This window comes from Vulpes lagopus, chromosome 8 (assembly GCF_018345385.1).
Source record: "Vulpes lagopus strain Blue_001 chromosome 8, ASM1834538v1, whole genome shotgun sequence".
NCBI lineage: Eukaryota > Metazoa > Chordata > Mammalia > Carnivora > Canidae > Vulpes > Vulpes lagopus.
The window spans coordinates 28,522,248-28,543,459 of NC_054831.1; the positions used below are offsets into that span (position 1 = coordinate 28,522,248).

Sequence of the window (21,212 nt, forward strand, 5' to 3'; positions counted from 1 at the left end):
AAACTGTATTTATCATTCCATGCTTCTTGTAATCTTCTATGTTCATATAGCATATTAGGTTGAATTTTAGACAATTGCTGCTTTATTGATCAAACATGTTTGAATATCAACAACTTCATGTTTTCAAAATAATATTGTTATTTTATATTTCATCAGTATATGATGTTCCTCATTATATTATTTAGTGATTTTTCTCCCTAATCTTTCATTACCAACCCTGTTATGGCACTCTGAATTGTATGCCTACTTGTCTTCTATTACGTGAAAACAAGATCCAAAATACTTATTCCTACCATAGCAACTGCTTCTAATAAGATGTGACCTTTAAAAATCTTATACTTCCCCACACTTCATCTTTTCCCTCAAGATACCTTTAGAACATTATTACTGTCTGAAAATCTCTCCATCCTTGATAAGATGTCATGCTATTTTAAACACTTAATATTATTTAATTTTTATCCTCTCTTTATCTAGTTTTTTAAAAAAATTTTGACTATGTATGACCCACAATTTTTTAAATTTTTTCTTACCCTGAAGATTTTATTTTGTTTGTTCCTTAATTAAAATTCTTTCTAGATTATTTTACTCAGAAGAGATGTGCGGGTACTATAATCTATCAACTTTATATATAATGAATGTATATATATTCCCTTTCCTCTAATATCTAGGGTTGTAGATGAAGATTTTAATGACAGACTGGTTATCATTCCTCTCTATATAACCTCTTATTTTGCCAGGAAATTTTAAAAAGATTATTTTTATCCTATTTCAGAAAAATTGTAACTAACACCTGCTTAGATGTGTCTTTTTTCATCCATGTTGTCATCTTTGGACTGAAATATTCTTGAGATCCATGACATATTCTTTTAATATTTTTCAAAATCATTTTCTCTTTTACAGTTGTTCAAATTTGTGCACCTGTTCATAGTTTTAACCTTGTTGCCCATAATTTCTCTCTTAATTTCAGTGCTGTTTTGACATATTTTTAATATTTAATCTTCCTCTCCACAAATATGTGTCTCAGAAGTCATCATTCACTCCTTCTATATTTACATTAAATGTCTTAAATTGAAAGTAACATTTTTAATTCCAGAAAGTCCTCTGCATGGGTAAATTGATCCTCTTTGAATAACTCCTTGCTGTTGTTGTTGCTGCTGTTTGCTAGACTATCTTCTGTTTCCTCTTGAAGTTCTACTTCACTAGATTTCAACTATTATGTTGAAGTATCCCTCTTGTGTTCTTTTCTCAGGATGACAGCCCCCTTAGATGACTGTTAAGCTCCTTTTTAATCTTGTTTTTGCTTTCCCTTGAAATCCAACTTCACCTGTTCTTTCTTGGTAGCAATACTTGAACTGGTGAAAAGCCATTAAATCATTCATCCCTTATTAAGATATCAGTATACTTCAAGAATTGTTTCTAGAATTGTCTATTCCTAGAATCATCAATTGTAAAACCTGGTCTTCTCCCAGTACCAGGTGTAGAGAGTATAAATCAGTTAATTTATTCAGGACCCTCCAGGCTGGTGTTCAGGCTTTCCTTGGCCTAAAGAGTATGAATTCCTGTGTCTGTTAAGGCCTTGTTGAACCTTGTGATGGTTAATTATATTGTCAACATGGCTGGGCTCTGGTGCCTAGATTTTCGTTAAACATTATTCTGGATGTTTCTGGATGGTGCTTTTGGGATAAGATTAACATTTAAATCAGTAGACTTTGAGTAAATCAGATTATTCTCCATAATGTGGTTGGGCCTCAGTCAATCAGTTGAAGAACTTGACAGAACAAAGGCTGATTTCTGATTAAGAAGAAATTCTATCTTTGGACTTGAACTGAGACTGTTTCCTGAGTCCTCAGCCTGCCAGCCTTCCCCATCAGATTTTGGACTTGTCAGGCTCCTTCCACAACTGGGTGGGCCAATTCCTTAACACAAATCTCTCTCCATACATCAATACATATTCTATACATATATACACACATCTGTTGGTTCTGTTTCTCTGGAGAAGCCTGACTAATATAAGCTTGGATCACATCATCCTGTCCCTGACATCTCTTTATTTCAGGAGAAATATTTGTTATTTAGAATAACCAGAAGAACATAAAAACTGGCTATATGGCCCAAAGTGCTCTAAGTGTCTGACTTATTTACCGACCCCTTCTGAATAAGGCCCAAAGCTGATTCATAAGGCATCATTCACTTTGTTTTGTACAAAGTTCTAATTGTACTCTGGCCACATGTTTCCAAGATGTGAACCAAATGGAACCGTTTTACCCCAAGGTGTCCTGCTGTGTTTGAGGAAGCCTGGCATGAATGATTTCATCATAACCATAAGGAAGGAAGGAATTCCAGAAGGAATAGTAGCTGACTAAGATGCAGAAGAGATAACTCCTCACTAGACAGGAAGAAAGAGCTTTTCAAAGGGGCCGTTCCTTCCTGTGTGGCTACAAAGCTGCTGGGAGATTCCTAGTGTAGCCCGCTTAATGTCCAGATTCTCCTCAAGTCTAAGAAGGTTGCTTATGAAAGTATTTCCTACTTTTCAGCACTTTGGTTTATTGATAAAATAAATGTCCGTGAGCTGACTGAAGCAATCTGTGTGTCTTCTATTCCTTTTAAACACGAAGAAACTAATATGTTATATTTAAAGAAATATTTAAAGGTACTTACACAGTTGAACACCTTATAGGGAATGCATATTTCATTTAGAAAAAAAATATTGCACTGTTCTTTGCCAATTATTTTTAAAAACTAACTACGAGTATCTGTCATAGAAAGAGGAAGCAGGGATCCCCTGGGTGGCTCAGCAGTTTAGTGCCTGCCTTTAGCCCAGGATGTGATCCTGGAGTCCTGTGATCAAGTCCTACGTCGGGCTCCCTGTATGAAGCCTGCACCAGATGCAGGGCTGTGAAAAACACAGAATAATGCCTTAAGGACAAGATGATGTGCTGCTTTGGAAGCACTGGAGATAGGGTCCCAGTGGTGGTGGCAGTAAGATGCTGAACTTAAGCAGCTATCAACCATCAGTTGTCAATGTAGGGTCAAAGTAAAAAAAATAGGGACATTAGGCTTTAGTAAACTTACAGCGACTTCCAGGAAGCTCAGAAGTATGATGAGGTTGTGTAGAGAGGAGTTTAGGAGGTTTATATATAGGGGAAGCAAGAGTCAGAGAAATTGAGTCATCACTGTTGATACAGTCTCCATTTACACACAGCTGAATGAAGCACAGGGCAATTCAGGTTATATATGCTATAGATGGCAAATAGTTGAAGCAGAAAATCAATAATAAGATAAGAGTAAGCATATATGAAAACAGGTTGTTTCAGGATTTGGTGGAGTTATGTATGGCATTAATTTGAAGAGGGATGTGTAGATACATATATAATCACTCATATATACATATATAATCATGTATATTGTTTATACATATATAAACACTAAATGTGAGGATATATATATACACACACAGACCCCTCTTCAAATCATTGTATGCACATTTTATACATGTATATTACATGTATATACAATGTATATATTTATATATATCAAGTGATTATATATGTATACACACATCCCTTTTCAAGTCATTTTATGCATATGATGTATAAAGTCATATGCGTAAAATGACTCATGTATATATACAAAAATCACCTTTCTAAATTTATTTCTTTATCTTAAAACAAGATTAGTAATATTTGAGCTTCCTATTTTATCGGGTTTTTGTGAGAAACATTGAGGCAATGTGCAAGAAATCATTGTACTCACGTTAAGGCACTATGCATGTAAAAAGAATGAAATGATAGAAATGTAGTATAAAGTAAAGAATAATATAGTATTTGTAGTAAAAAAAAACCTTCTAGGTCTTTGTCATAAGTAAACACTCAAATTTGGAGAATACAATTAGTCTCTTTGTTCTGGTTATAAAAATGCTCACAATGCATATATCAGAAGACTTACACAATATTTTATCAAGTTGCATAAAATATTTATATTATTATAAATCACAAGAATTAAAAATTAAATATCAGCCAGCCTGGGTAGCTCAGCAGTTTAGCACCGTCTTCAGCCCAGGGAGTGATCCTGGAGACCTGGGATAGAGTCCCACCTCAGGCTCCCTGCCTGCTTCTCCCTCTGCCTGTGTCTCTGCCTCTCTCTCTCTCTTCTCTGTGTATTCTCATAAATAAATAAATAAAATCTTTAAAAAAATTGAATATTAAATCCAATAATTTCTTTGTTTATAAAACACTTGTGATAATTTCAAAAGTTATTCCTCATATTCTTTAATACAAAATAAAAATAATTTTATACACCTGAGTGGATTTTTAAGATGTTATTTATTTATTCATGAGAAACAGAGAGAGAAGCAGGATCCATGCAGGGAGCCCAACGTGGGACTCGATACCCGGGCTCCAGGATCACGCCCTGGGCCAAAGGCAACACTAAACCACTGAGCCACCGGGGCTGCCTTGCATGAGTGGATTCTGATGTATTTATATCCCAATTAATGTGTACTATTAAATTCTATTAGATTGTTATCTAGGTCAATGTCTATTTTAATCTAGTAATTTTAGTCCAATAATGAATTTGGATCCCTAAGGCTCAGCTGGTCACCATGGAAATTCAAATCATTATTAAATGCCTGATAATACTAATTCCCTTGTGCTTCCCTGGTCATTCCACATTAGTAAACCAAACACTGTATTAAATTAAATCCTTTATCCATTAAATCTCTTTTCCCATTATATTATAATGTCTATGTTTTATAACAATGCAAGTTTGTTATATATTTTTGAGGTATATGTTTTCCTTTAAAATAAAACAATCCTAAAAAAATAAGAAGGAAAAAAAAAAAAAAAGAAAGGAAGACAATCCTATTCTGGGCTTCTAGTATTCCTGAGGATAATTTATGTCACATTTCTATGATTACTGTCAGAAGGCCCAGTTGCTTTCATCTGGCATGAAGGCTGCTCAAAAACCGCTGCTATTCACAGAGAGAATCAAGTCAAATTGGCATTTACAGTTCTGAAGTCAATGTCTAGAAAGTGTTGCCATCGGTCTCTAGCACTGGCACTCTTCCTTCCCTAGTGGGTAAACCACACACATTTCTTCTAGAGCACTCATCAAATAATGAAGCCAAGAAGGCCCAGGACTCATTACTGAAACATTGTGCCAGATCCTGGAGAGGAATTTTGAAAGATGTTCAAATAATGAATTGAATCTCTATGAATTATGCCTAAAATACAATGCCATAATGGTAATTTAGGCTTGAATGAATTACAATCCCTCAAATTATGGGAAATTCTCAGTTACCGTAGCATTAGCATGTTGTAAATCTTTGTTACCATCGTAATGGTGACATCAGAGTCCCAGGTCATAAAAAATCTCTCTATTTTTTGTTCTTTAATTTTTTCCCTAAAATTTACGTATTCTGCATAAGTACATAAACTGTATTACACTAAATGTGAGGATGGTTCTAACTCCTACTGAAAATTAAAGCCACAGCAAAAATAGCAAATCTAATTTCATGGAGTTGCAAGATTTACTATTAACAGCAAGATTACCATTACAGTTGAGGTATAAATATTAGTGGGTATCAGAGTTTTCTGTGGGGCAAGCTGATAGAAAGTACAAACATATATTTCACACCTCCTTCAAAGCTATACAGGAAAAGGTTAAAACTGGGAAGAACAAAATTGAGTGCAAGACTTCAGGAAAATGAATGGCAGGGATAAAATCAATTTAACCTTACTTTACTTGACCCATTTAAATTCAAATCCTTTTCTTTACAAGATGTTTCTCATCTTTTCCTCTTGGCTCTTATCAGACAGCATCTTCCTTTAACAGAACATTTTCCCATTTCTTCATGATCAAGGATTATGATCTACTCTTATAACTTCTCCAAAATGTGGGGCAATTATAGCCAAAAAAAAAAAAAAAGATAATAATCACAACTACCATGTAGAAGAGATTTTTAACAAAGCATAAGCATAACACTGTGTTGGAAACAGGTTTGGGGCAGATGCTTACAAAATGTTTGTACATGTTAATATGAACCCCTTCATGACAATATTTGAGAGATTTTGTGTCAATTGACTAGATTTGAAGGTATGAGAAAAATTGTGATTCAAATTATAGGTGATTCAAATATAATCATATAGTCATAGGAATCAAGGAACTGTGAATATACAAACAACCATTAACTGAGCATAACTACAGTCCAGTTAGTTAAATTATATAATTTAATTAACACCTAAAATAACTGTGTGATAGATGCTATCGTTAAACCACATTTCAGTAATGCAAAAAAAAAAAAAAAAAAAGGACCAATTAATCTTATGCATACTTGCCCGTGGGCAGCTGGTATTTCTAAATAGAGATATTCTGAGTTTTGCAAAAAAGTGAGTAAATTGAATTATTTTAAAAGTTAATTTTGGCTTATTTTTCAATACAAACTCATTGCAGTTTAATAAATCTCTTGAGATGTTTCTACTGCTATTTTCATATTATAATATTGAAGGGGTTTTTCCCTAATGTCATTCAATTCAGTTTCAGGTAAATTTTGTTCTATTATTAGATATATAAATGATACATCTCAACAGAATGCTCACAATCTTTTCACTTCTATTTTACATTTTCATTATTATACAATGTCAAAGGAAATATTTCATTAAAGGTTAATTTTTACCTAATGAATAATAATGAATGCTATTTTGGTAATAGTTCCCGAAGTTGACCATCTCCCAACAAATTTCATGATGAATTTTACTGAGAACACATCATAGACAAATAAATTATTCTGAAATTATTAACAACAAACAGTGCTCATTGTTACTAGTAAAAAAAAAAATGCCAGATACAGTTTTTAAGGGACATAAAGCATCAATAAAAGATGACCAGAAGCCATTGTAGTTATAACAAAATGACCATTACTTCCTGAATGCAAAGTAGTTACAGTATCTTCCAGATGAAGCACATTTTCGTTTTCCATTCTGTTTGGTTGGCAATCTTGTTCAATTACGTAGAATAAAGACATTTAAGAACAAAATGGGTCCCTGATCATCACTAAAGTGAGCCCTTGTTTAAAGGAACTTAGAAAAGCCTACTGTTAATCATTTTAAAGCATGGTACAATCCTACTTCTCAAATAGTGTTTTAATTCATACTCTTTAAATGTTTTGCTATGGAAATTCACAACAATTAAGTACAAACATTTGGTAACTTATATCATGAGGCTTAAGGGGTCCTGGAACCCAATCTCCAGAAGAGGAAAATAGCAACCATGCTGTGTTAAGTTTTCACAAAACTTTTTTTTTTTCTTTTTTTCTTTTTAAGAGATGGAGATGTGGGGAGTGGCAGAAAGAGAAAGAATCTTAAGCAGGCTCCACACCCAGCTGGAGCCCAACACAGGGATTGATTTCATAACACTTAGATCATGACCTAAGATGAAATCAAGAGTCAGACTCTCAACTGAGCCACCCAGGTGCCCTCACAATACTTACTTATACAGGAATGTCATTATTTAAAAAGCCTGATTCAATGATTCAAGATAATGTAATTTAGAGCCCTTGGGCAAGTGATTATATTACAAGGGATTATAAAAGTTTTAATTCATTAAATATATACATATGCAAAATAAATAAATAAATATGCATGTAAATATAGATAATTGCTATAAAAATTAAATAAGGTATAGGAATTGCTATAAAAATTAAATAGGGTATAGGAATAGAAAGTAAATGAAAGGGCTAGATCCATACATAATAATAGGGTGACTGGCAAAATATCTAAGCAGGAGATATAGTGTTTTGACCTTACTGAATGAGAGACTGGGTTGGAAGATATGAATTACAAGTGTTCCAGGCAGCAGGGACAGCAAGTGAAAAGTCCTGTAACATGGTTAGCATGCTTGAGGATAAACAAAGAGGTCAATGTGGCCAGTGGAGAGACTGAATGTCAGTCCACAGAAGACTAGGACAGTGACATAAGTAGGGATAGATCATGTTGGATCTCATAACTAGGGAATAGGTTTGATTTAATTTTGAATATGAGGATCAGCCTTTGTAGGCTTTTGAACAGAGGAGTCACACGATCTGATCAGGTTATTTATTTTTAGAAGATCCCTCTGGTTGCTATTTGAAGAGCTGACTACTGGGCAAGGAGATCAATTGGGAGGCTACTGAAATAATTTAGGTGAGAGAGACCAATGGTTTGATGTCAATAACAGTGAAACCTCTTTCAGCCATACTGCACACTTTCAAGAGCCATGGTAGTTCATTTTTGTCTATTTTTTTCTTCCAATTTGAAGCAGTATTTGAAATATAGTGACATTAAAAATATTTTTTTGAAAAAGTGAGTGAATAAATGAATAAGATGATAAGAACAAAAATTTTGAATATTCAAAACTATCATTAGCTAAGAAAAATGGAAGCAGTGAAAAGTTAGATATAATTTCATAAGACTCCTGAGGCTTATAGTGGAATGCATGAGTTGATATGATTATATGAGAGGATAATCCATTTCAAAGAAATAGATCAAATACAAGAGTTAAGAAGATATTTTTTCATGTTGAGTTCACACATATTGAAATCCAAAAACCAGTGATAAACACAGTGAAAATCTTTAGAGTTAAAATAAAAGGAAGACTGGACAGAACAATTTTCAAATTTTCAAACTAAAAATAAGTGCTTTCTAGAAATGCAGATGAATAGTCTTAAACATGATTTCATAAAACCCATGCACATATGTGCCACACGTGCACACATACATAACATGCCACTCTGGATGGATTGCATGAAAAGATGTTTTTACTGCTTAGAGAAAGATGTTACAAGAATTAGGAAACATCACATATTAATTAAGGAACAGCTATGTAAATCAACTGCATTTTCTTCTCAACATCTGGTACAAGTTATTAGATCCATAGTTCAGGGATATGCTATAGGCAGACTTTACCTTAATTTCAGAAATATATGGATTTTTTTTCTCTCAAATTATATATGGAGAGATGTCAGCTGGATAGCTTTTTAGCTGCTTTAGCAATTATAATAAATAATATATAACAATATGTATTAAATAAAATATCAATATCAATTTACATATTGTCTTTTATATTATATCAAAAGACTCCCTATTTTAGTTCTTTCCATTTGACTAAATGTGAATAATGTGGATACTGTGAATAATGTGAATGTTGTTCAAAAAGTATGCTTTTCAATTTGGAGATAAGGGTACTACTCAAAGGATAGCTAAACTGTTAAAAGATAAAATCTAATGTAAATAAATTTTCAATGAGAATCTGAAAAAAACTAACTTAATAGGACACATGAAATCATGTATAGAAAGTGTATGATTAGAAAAAATAGTCATGCTAAAAATATGACTGACAGCAGCAATTCATGAGAAAGAAATTAGAGAATTAGTTGAATGAAAGCCAACTCTTGGGCAGACAGAGGTAGGACCTCTCCAAAATGGTGACCTAAGGCTAATAGGTGGGGTCATCTTTCCCCCCAGATGTCACCTTCGATAAGTTCCAAAAACTCATCAAGTCACAAACAACTCGCGACCTACCAAGACCCACCTAAAAGAAGAAAAACACCAGATTTAGCCAAAAGCAAGAACATGGACCCTGCCTCACCTTATCACATAAAACCACATGTCCCTAACCACCCCCCCCCTTTTTTTTCTTAACTTGCATAGGCATAAAAAACACACACCTTTCCCTTCCTGGGCGCGACTTCCCTGAAGTGGGCCTCCTCTCCGAGTCACTGGACCTCACCAGGAACGCTCCCCATTAAAGCACTCTTGAACCTACCGCCTGGATCTGCTGCCTTTAATTTTCTCCACCGATCATTAAAAAGAAAACCTAACACCAACTTTATCTGATATCAAAGTAGAACTTTACCCTTTCGAATTTGGTTTACCTCTTCCAGGAAGCCTTCCTGACCCTGAAATGCTATGTGGATACACTTTTTCTACATTTAAATTAGTTTGGTTATATACTAATCCCAAAACAAAGAAGTGTAAGATTATGGAATAATAAATACTTTGGGCTTCTTTGGACATTAGTTAGAATTCTAAGAAGTTCAAAGAATCCTTCTAATTTAATATAACTCTAAGATCACAGATGTACCAGAAAAAAAAAAAAAACTGATATTACACTTAATGTCTTAGGGTCTATCTTCAATTGCCTCTTTTCTTTTTTATTGTTTTAATATAAGAAATGTCCATTTCCTGAAAGGTGAAAGCAGCATCTTCCTCATTTCACCTGTGCTGTTTAACAACATGCCCCCCAAATAAATCACCCACTACTTAAAAACAAATATTTGAAATACCTGATACTTCAAAATTACCAAATACTCTTCAAAGATGTAATTGCCAGAACAAAACATAGACTAATAATATGAACAAAAACATTAAGAAAGACTCTTAATGAAATGCATGCAACCTATTATATTAGTGTACTTTTCAAAAGATTATTGGGATTTTATCAGGAGGTAGTTTCTGGATTTTCTTACTTTTAAGATAATTTCAGTATTTAAGTAGGCCAGACATTTCAAAACATAACTAAAATATAATTAAAACATAAAAAACAAATATAAAACACTGGAGCCCAGAGCAGGGCGGGGTACTTAAAGTGGTACTTAGAAGAGAATTTAGAGCCTTAAATGTATAGTCTACAGTAGAAGAGAGGTTGAAATTAAGAAGACATGAATGAATGAATCTATTTTAAAATTTAGAAAAAAATGTAGCAGTGAAAGTCAAAGAAAATAAATAATACATATAAGACTATAAATCAATGAGAAAAATACAATAGATAAGATAAAGTAAAAAAAATGTTTTTTGCAATGATTAATAAAATTGACTAATAAAAGTTCCTGGTTTATTAGATTAAGAAGAAATGAAAAAAGTACAAATTATAGCTGAAAGAAAAGCAACATAAATTTAAGCATTGCAGACATGAAATATTTGAGAGTATTATGAATAAATTTGTTAATAATTGTGAACACTTAGGGCAGCCCAGGTGGCTCAGCGGTTTAATGCAGCCTTTGGCCCAGGGCCTGATCCTGGAGACCCAGGTTCGAGTCCCACGGCAGGCTCCCTGCATGGAGCCTGCTTCTCCCTCTGCCTGTGTCTCTGCCATTCTCTCTCTCTCTGTGTGTCTGTCATGAATAAATAAATAAAATAAAATAAAATAAATAAATAAAATAAATATAAAAAAAATAATTGTGAACACTTAGATGTAATGAATAAATTGCTGGAATATAAATAATTCCAGGAGAAATAGACAATCAACTAGTACTATATCTAGTTAAAAAGTTTAACCTAGTAGTTAAAAATCTTTGGTCCAAGAAAAGTCCAGGTTCAGATAATTTCACCTACCAGGTTTCCATAATTATTAACAAATAAATAATTCTCATATACAACAAGAAATTACAAAGTGTATAAAAATAGAAATTATTACTCAAGTAATTTATGAGGCTATCATTACATTGTTACCAAAACTTGACAAAGAATCTATGAGAAAGAAAAACTTGTGTCCTATATTCACTCATGAATAATGACTTAGAAATGCTGAATAAAATATTAGCAAACCAAATCCAGTAATAAATAAAAAGACAGATCAAATGTAGAATTGTTAAGTTTGATTTCCATTACAAAATCAATAGAAATAATTTACCCAAATAATAGATTAAAGGAGAAAAGTTATCTTATTGTCTATTTCAATAGATCAAACAAAAAACCTTAACTTTCACTTAGGTTTAAACAAAAATAAAGCAAAATATCAGCAAACTAGCTCCAGCAATCATAAAAAATGTATTTTCATTAATACAGACATAAAATTTTTAAGTACATGTCTAATTTGCTATAGTGAGAATTATAACAAGTCAAGGGTTGCCACCAATAACCACTATTCACTATTACACTGGAATACTCAATAAGTGCAGTAACTAGAACTGAACAAAAAAGAATGAGAATTATAAGATCTAGAATGGAAAAAATAAGCACTGTCATTACTTGTATATATAATGAGTGTCTACACTGAAAATTCAAGCTAACCTATAGGTAAATGATTATAATTAATAGAAGAGTTTAGAAAGTTTTCTAAGTTCAAATAAATATTATAATTTATTAACATTCTATAAACCAGCTACAAACAATGTGGAATTTCAATAAAATCAGTAACACATACAATACCCATATAATATTAGTTTTCTAGGAATAACGCTATAAAAAAATCTGAGAGTAAAATTATAAACACATCTCTAAAGACAATAAATAAGTAGCAAATAAATATAATATATGCCATAGAATGTACGATTCAATATTGAAAAATAGTCAACCCTTAATTTAATTAACCTCTACCTCAGAACCACTTACAAAAATATTTTTAACAACGTTATATATAACAATGAAACCTGGGAACTTCCGAAATGCCCATCAAGAGGAAGAACATTGTAGAAAACTAAACAATAGTAGAAATGAATCAACTAGAATTGCACACATATTGACAGAAACGAATCTCAGAAATAATTTTGAGTGAAGGAAGAAAGCCATAAATTATTATTCAATTTTTAGATTAAGTCCAAACACAGGAAAAATGCAACAGTATTTTTTAGGTATACATAAATAGGTAGTAAAAAAAAAAAACAAAAAACTACACAGGTGATCTTTTCCCATGGCTTAGATACAAAGATCAAGGATGTTTATTCTGATTATGTCCTTGCTTGTATGTGTATGTACAGTCTTTTTATTTATGTTCTATCTTATATAATTTAAAAAGTGAAGAATTTTAGTCTATTTTGTTTGTCACATATCTCCAGATCTCCAGTGATACATATAACATCTTAGCATTTAAAAGTTTTTTAACTCCATAGAAAATTTATGCTTTAGAAAATTTGTTGTTACCAATTTTATTTTTGGAGGTCAGCTTTCCCTTGACCCAAATAAGAAGATGACCTCAACAGTATGTTTATACAGGAGGCAGAAAGAGTTCTTTTTTAAAAAAAAATATTTTATTTATTTATTCATGAGACACACAGGGAGAGAGATGAGAGAGAGAGAGAGAGAGAGAAGCAGAGGGAGAAGCAGGCTCCGTGCAAGGAGCCAGATGCAGGACTCCATTCTGGGATTCCAGGATTACGCCCTGGGCCGAAGGCAGGCACGCTAAACCGCTGAACCACCCAAGGATCCCCCAGAAAGAGTTATGTGAAGCAGAAATATATGTGAAGTATTGGATTTTATATCCAAAACTCATCAACACAAGTGAAAGTTAGGCATACTAAATCAAGTTAAAGAAACTTAGAGGAAATAATAATTATAGTTATCAGAGTTTATAAGTTTATCATATGTTCAAATAATTGGCCAATTACTTTAGATATATCATCTTTAATCCTTACAGCAATTTTGCAAAGTATAACATCAGAAAGATAAATTCATTTGTCACTTACTTAACTCATGTAAAGAAAAGTTAGAATCTGAACCCATGTGTCTCTCCCTTGCACATGTTCTCTTGTCATTACTCCGTATTACCCAAATATTATTATTTAATGTCTGAAAGTGGTGTGTAATGGAACATGGTAAGACCTGATTTTTAATCTTGTTCTGCTAATTATTAGCTGTTTGACCTTGGAGAATATTTAATAAATTCTTAAGGACTCCCTTCCATATTTCTTTTTCTTTTCTTTTTTCTTTCTTTTCTTTTTTCTTCTTTCTTTCTTTCTTTCTTTCTTTCTTTCTTTCTTTCTTTCTTCTTTCTTTCTTTCTTTCTTTCTTTTTTCTTTCTTTTACAAGTTGGTGACAATAATACCTATTAGAGTCATTTTGAGGATTAAATAAAAGGCATGTGTAAAGTGTCTAGTACAAAATATCTATTCAATAAATTGCACCTTCAGTTGATTAATTTATGTGAACATCTCCAAAAAGTTTCAGCATCCTGGGGTTAGAAAGAGACAGGGCTGATGGAGCAAAGAGAAGAAAAAGATAAGGGAGCTGGAAAAGTGAGGATGCTGGTAAGGAACTCACTTTCTTAATAGTTCACGGGGTCATGGTCAAGATGGGGAGACAATGGATCCTAGAAGAGGTTGGTTCTCTGACAAATAGAGAAATCCTTGGGATGAGCAACTTCAATGAAGTTGGGAGGACAGAGGAGCTTTATTTAGAGAAAAGGAATGGAAGAAGAAAATGAGGGAAGACTATAATTAGGTCAGTCACAACCAACCCAGAGCAAAGAACAGTTCACAGCCTGAACAACTGCATAACTAGTTAAATACTCTCACTCCAGTTTTCCTGATGGGATCAGCTATGAGAAAGGTTGACCAGGAGGACCTCATATTGTGATTAGTCATAGTTTTGCTGCTGATTTGACTTGGAATGCAGTGTCTCAGTGCTGCTCAGATGTCTTTACCAAACAAGAGCTTCTCTATTTCTATGACATCTTCACTATGAAAAAAAAAAAAAAAAGAGATCCTCCAGCTGAGTAAAAGCATATGGACTTTCTACCATATGCTACTTATGTTAGCTTGATTTCTAATTATATACCTTTCTGAATCCCTGTTACCAACAACATAATTTTACAATCTTTCTACAAAGACTGATTTTTCCAGCTGCTTTTACCAAGAAGTACAATGAGTACAATGTTTTCTCTATGTAGCCCAAAACTAGGATTCTGCTGCAATGTATACAGACCTACTTGATTTTTTTTTTTAATTGACTAGCCTGTTTGCTCAAGTATTGCCAACCTCAGGTCCCCAGCTCCTGTGATCTACCAACTTGCTGTAGCCCCACCAATGCCTAGAATTGTCGTACCCCCTCGTTATTGTGCATTGTCAGTTAGATATACCTCAGCCCTAACAGATGAATCAAGCTCAAGACAGATGTCTACTAAGTCAATCAAGTCTCACTGATAAATCTCAAAGTATGCCCAGAAATTATTAAAAAGTAGTTCAGAAATATGAAGTATAGATTTCTAAAGCTTGTATGATCTCTTCTTCAGCTAATACTGTAAAGGCTATTCATTATTTGTTTTATCTTTGAAATTTGAAATTGTTTTAATTCTGCCCAGCATTGACTCCAATACCCCCACAAGACATACCTTACTATATGCAGAAGAAATGCTAATTAAAGATCCTTTAGGTGACAAATGAGATACTTCAGTAAGTAAAGTAGCACTTTGGCTTACACTGAACTTCATACCTGAGCGCATAGCCTCTTTCTGAATGCTTTCATAGTCATGCCAGTCCTTTCTTCTCAAACCATCTGTCCATGCATAGAATTGCCCATCTCCCAGGCCCAGTGGAAATGTCTGTGGAAAAGGAAAGCATTCAGAGCATAAAAAGGAGGTATTCCTTTTGCATGGCAGATAAACACAGCCGAGTACATAATAGGCAATCAAAGAATATTTGTTGAATAAGTGATTCTTCTACGTAATACTGAAAAGAAAGCTATTCTAGTGACAAGATAAATATACATTTTAAAACCCTTTTCCAGCTTTTAAAATAAGAGCATGGGTCACCCACAACCCTTACCATTTCCTACTTTGTTTCATCCAGAGACATTAATAACTCAGTGTATCACCTCCTCTGAGCACAACCCTAGTAATGGTATTAAATGGAGTTAATTTTGTTTGTGATTTGTACAGTTTCATTCATTTTGATCAAGTATATTTGAATGACCTGATAATGAATCAACCATTCACTGAATGCACACTATAAGCCAGACACTATGTTATTTATACTCTGTATAAATATAGTTTAATCTTTATGATAGTCTTTGATTGTAAGTCTCCATTTTTCTGCCAGTTAAAATAAGGCCCAGAGAACTAAAATAATTTGAATTAAACCACAGTGGCAAAGTCAGGACTTGGAACAGTTCTGTTAAGACCAGAGTTTTGTAGTCTTAACAACTATTAATTCTATCTCCCATCTAGATTTCTGTTAAAGTATGGTACATGGTTACACTTGCAGTTGAAATTATCACCTACTCAACAACTGTAGTCACAACATATGTTTTATGTTTTGGCAAAACCCAATGTGTTCCAATGTCAACTTGAAAATTATATTTGTATGCATTGCTAAAACTACTTTTTTTGGTGTTTGTTTTTGGTAATAAGAAACATGTTTTGAATGAAATTTATTTTCACTATCTTAATACTCAACATAATGTAAAATGTTCTCATAATCACATACCACTTTTATTTGGTTTATTTTTTGAAATAAATAATGCTCTGACAAAATGAAGAGAAAAAAATTAAAGTTTAAATTTAGATACAACAGAAGTGAATAATTTCAGTAAGGAAATTTTATACTAAGAGGATTTCCAAGTCAAATAAAATGCCTTATTTCTTAGTTTGAAACAGTATAAATATTGTGCTTATGAAAAATTATCTCAGTCCATCTTTGTAGGTTACAAAGGAGCCATTTATTTGAAAGGATGAAAATGGAGCTTGACATTTAAAAAAAGTACTTAAAATCAGAAGAAAGATTTGCCAAATTGACTATTATCTATATATTTAAATGAATTTGCTACAAGAGTGGTGATTTCAAGAAAATGAAAATAATAGAGAAATAAACATACAAGAATGATGATAAGTTTATATAAAATATTAAAGATAGTAAGAATGCATTTTATAAAGAGGATGACAGGAAAAGCTATAGAAAAGTTAACATAAAAGAATACAATAAAATAGAAGAAAATGGGAATAATAATTTTGGACAGAAATTTGGGCTTATAATAGCAAACATTAGAAAAAAAGTGTCATGCATTTGACCTTGATTTCTTAATTAGAAATTTTACCGAAACTCAGCTGGGAATCAGAAATTTTAAATAATTAAATAGCTTTAAAATACAAAACTTGTATTTTGCCTCAAACTTGTATTTATAATAATAAATACTGCACAGTAATGAAAATCTCTTACACTGATTTAGATAATACCAATTTATAAACATCACTTTCAGATTAAAATAGATAATTTCAAAATAAATTCTGACATTAAACATGGAGATATTCTTGTGTAAACTCCAAATATACAAAACTCTCCAAACCTATTGGTTCACAAACAGGCCCCTGAACATGGAGGGCAAGGAGAGACCAAGGGAAGAGGCAGGCCCCTCTGGTATGGTAGGAGACAGGTGGAATAAGCAAGGGAACTTACATATGAAGCTTCTCTGGGGCACCACAAGACAAGTAGATTCCAGCACAGGCCCACTTGAATCTTCAAAGTTTGTGTAGAGGCCTTAACTAGGTTCAGTCATATATGCAGGCCAATACTTTCAACATCTTACTCCCTACTCCCTCAAGGGTGTTGTTTTAAACAGCTCCTAGTTGTGGGAATACTAAGTGGATTATATGTTTCAAGGATAAGGAAGGGGTGAGGAGCCTCTTATTGCCCCAGTCCCATTCTCCTGTCAGCTGGTGGTCATGTCCTCTTGACGATCTCCTACCATCTTGGCCAGCTCCTACCATCCAGCACATTCCCCCTCTTCTGCATGTACCCTATGAAGTCATCAAGGGTTTTATTAGCATGGAAGTGATTAATCTGGTGGCTATCTGTCTGCATTTGGTGCAGAGGTCACAGCAACAACATAGGCACATAACAAGTGAAAACACAGGTTAAGATAACGATTCCCAAAATAAGTAACATTTTTCCTTTCTACCAAGAGCCCCATGATCACACCCATTGATTTACGAAGTCCTCTAGGCTGGGGGTTAGATTACTCAGGATGTTTACTTGTTTCCTCGTATGATTTAATAAAGATGATATGTTAAGAGACTCATCAGGTGTGAACACACAGTCTGTTTGGATAATGGCATGGTGCTTCCTTGCAAGGCAGTAATAGTGTCCAAGGCCATACTATTTTGTAAGACAGTTTTTCTTATTTGAGACATTTCAGTATTCAGTAATACTGTTGGCTATCCTTTAAGGCTTGCTGGGTGAATTTAGTAAGGACTTCTATGTATGCTACAGGGTCCTTCAGGCCAACAGAGGAAACAAAGATGGTGGTCAAAGGACTATACCATCAGAAAACAGAACATGCCTACCTGGCCCTGAAGAAAGAGAGGTGGCATCTTTAGGGACTTGATCTGGTTGTGCATGTCATAGGAGACAGCACTGTCAGGCATGAGGAGTTGGACTGAGGAGTGGGATATACCAGACCAGAACCCTCACCTGCTTCCCTCTTTTGATGGTTCCTGTTCTATTCCAGGCATACTGCTTTTCAATAGATCTAGATTGCATCAGGACAATGAGATCCCGGTGGAGACTGATTAGATTCCCCTCACCCAAAGGAGCTAAGTAACTCACCCATCCCAGTAGGATATCTCATTGCAAATTCCAATAGATAATTCCTTTTCTAGGTATGATGCTCAGCAGCATAGCATGTTGATTCCACAGCTTCCAAATACAAATACAAATACAAAGCTATACAAATACCTTATAGTATTTGGTGCCTTGGCAGGGGTCTCTAGTCTGGTATATGGGGCAGTGGGGCCTACTAGCTGACCATAAAAATGTACTAAAGTCTTGACAATACTTTAGTCTACCTGGCCAAGGTGGTTTTGCCTCTTAATAATTTAAACTGCTGCTTTAATATTCCATTTTTCCTTCTTACTACCCCTACTGTTTTAGGGTTATAGAGGAGATGAGATCTTTATTCAATGCCATGTTCTTTTCCTCATTTTTGCACATCATGAACTTTGAAATGTAACCCCCAACCACCATCTACTCAACATGGGTATCCATGCATGATACTCAGCTTCTCTAATCACCTAACAGTGGCAGCCTGGTTTGCACAGTGACAGAGGGAAGCTAAGGTTAAGCCAGAGGCAGTGTCCTCACAAACCAAAATATGTTTAGAAGCCCCTTCAGAGGGAAGGTCCCATAATTTGTTAATATCTCACTGTTTGGGAATGCTATTATTTAGAGAATCTGCCCCAGAGTCCTTTGGCAGTTGCCTTCAGCATTGTTTAGACCACACATAGCATGGCATTACTGCATTAAACAAGCCACTGTATTTCAAAGGTAATGTGTCATCTTCAGCAATATACCATCCCACCCAGGCACTATGGCAGTTGCTCTTTCTATGCAATTAATCTGCTTGTCTACTAAAGGTTTGGTTTATGGCTCATACCTAAGCCTGGACATCAGCTTCCTGATTGCCAGGGGTTGTCGGTGGCTTTATGAATCTAGACATAGAAGGCAGTGAGGTTTGCCTCAGGCTGTTGCAGGCAAACCCAAATGTGTTTCCCCATATCCTGACCCCACAAGGGCTTATTCGTGATCATCCACCCCTCAGGTTTCCATTGTCCAAGCTAAAGCATTAATCCCTTTTGAACAACCCAATTGTCAGTGCAAAGGGCTACAGGCCCACCCTCATAAGTGATCACCTGCCACACTGCTCTGAGTTTAGCCTAATGGCTGCTATAGTTCATTCTTGTTTCCATCCAGATGGTGTCAGGGTTGGGCTGTATAGCAACTGCAGCCTCTAGGTAGATAGCCCTGACTAGATCACCCATTGAGAATTTCTTCTGTTCCTTCTCTACAGGCCATCACAGCCAACACAGGAATAGGGGCAGGGGCATTTGGAGGATCTGCATCCTCTGTAGCGCCTAGTAGCACCTGCATTCCTAAGACATGGTGCTCCTCTGCTATAAACAGCATGCCACTTAGTCAAAGTGGGAGTTGGAGAGGAGGCAGAAGTAGGTCAATAAAAACATATTCTCAACCCATCTGTTGACAGGAAGGAAAGTTCTTTACACAATGTGCTGTTCCTTTGTGAGAAGATTTATCTGGAGGAATGTTGCTAGGAACTACTGATCTGTGGGAGGTATATCAGGTTTCTGGTCCCTGCCAGGGTCTGAAATCCTAGGATACTTATTCTCCTCTTCTGCTATCTCTGCCATAGTGCCTAAGTCATATCTTTTAGAGTCACAGATCCATCTAACTAAAATGGTATCCCTGCTTGGGAGATGCTCAAGCTTTAATCAGGTTCACTAGTAGCTTTGCTTTCTCAAAGGGGGCTTTTTGCTCTTATGCCCAGTCCCAAATGTGCCCTTGACCTACCAGGCAGTATAAGGGATGGAGTCGCTGTGCTAGGTGGAGAATAAATGCCTTTCAAAACCCTCAAATCCCTACAAAGGCTTGTATCTTTTTCATGTTCTTAGGGGTCAGGTAGGCTTTTCAATCACAGCTTCTGGGACAACCCACATCTTAACCAACTAAATGATTCCCAAAAACTTTATGGTGGTGTCTAGGCCTTGAATTTTCTGTCGTACACTGCTCATTTTCTCCCTTGCAGATAATCCAACAAAATCTGCAGAGTATCCTGCTACAGAGGTAGGCTTTACTTGTTAACATTATATCAGCAATGTAATGAGCTCATTTCACTGATGTGGGAAAGGAGAATAGGAGCAGATCTTGGGCTACCATCCCATGATATATTATCAGGCTGTGCATGAAGCCTTTAGGAAGCACTTGAAAAGTCCACTCTTGCCCCTCCCACATGAAGGCAAATCGATCTTGCGACTCAACAGCCAGGACTATACTGAAAAAAGAAAACCATTGCTAAGTCCAGAACTGCATGCTTTGCTCCTAAGATTGTGGTCAAAGTATCTAAGATGGTGGCAATGTTGGGCAAAACTGAACAGATTGGGGGCACTACCTTAGTCAATTCTCAGCACTGTTGGCAGAGCATATAACACCCACTTGGTACAGTGCTTGACAGCTTCTCCTTTTTACTTATGCCCCCAGGGAATTTATACAGTTTGACAGTTACCAATTTTCATAGGGAGGGGTAGAATTAGTGGTTCCCAGGGTTTTTGTTTTTGTTTTTGTTTGTTTGTTTTACCTCTCAGCCCTGGTTTGATTGCTCTAACCCAGAGGTGGAATTCACCTGAAAGGCTTTTGACTTCATAAGATATCAGTGCTCAATATGTTCTCTGACATAGGAGAGATAAAAACCTCATACTCTCATGGCAGGGGGGTGGGCAAGGGATAGGGAATGTCTAATTTGCAGTATCAAAAGGGTTTTCCTGACTACAACCATTTACCTTCCATAACCACTGAAGGCAGTGAGGGGATTAGAAAACTTGAGGATTACTACGTATTAGAGCATATTTATCTCCAGTATTAACCAGACCCAGCACCTTTTACTTCTGGGGAACCCATGAATAGTGAGCTCAATATGAGGCTTTTGATGGCCTCCAACAGCCCTTACCTGGAGGCAGTTTTG

At 34.9% G+C, this 21,212-nt stretch overlaps 1 protein-coding gene across 1 annotated transcript in view; it reads right to left on the bottom strand.

The window, feature by feature from the left end:
• The window catches only part of GALNTL6 (polypeptide N-acetylgalactosaminyltransferase like 6), a 1,140,566-nt gene that overhangs the window by 715,851 nt on the left and 403,503 nt on the right, over nt 1–21,212 (bottom strand). The window contains exon 3 of the mRNA XM_041767135.1: nt 15,180–15,288. Within this exon, the coding sequence (XP_041623069.1) occupies nt 15,180–15,288 (109 nt within the window). The remainder of the gene's footprint in view (nt 1–15,179; nt 15,289–21,212) is intronic.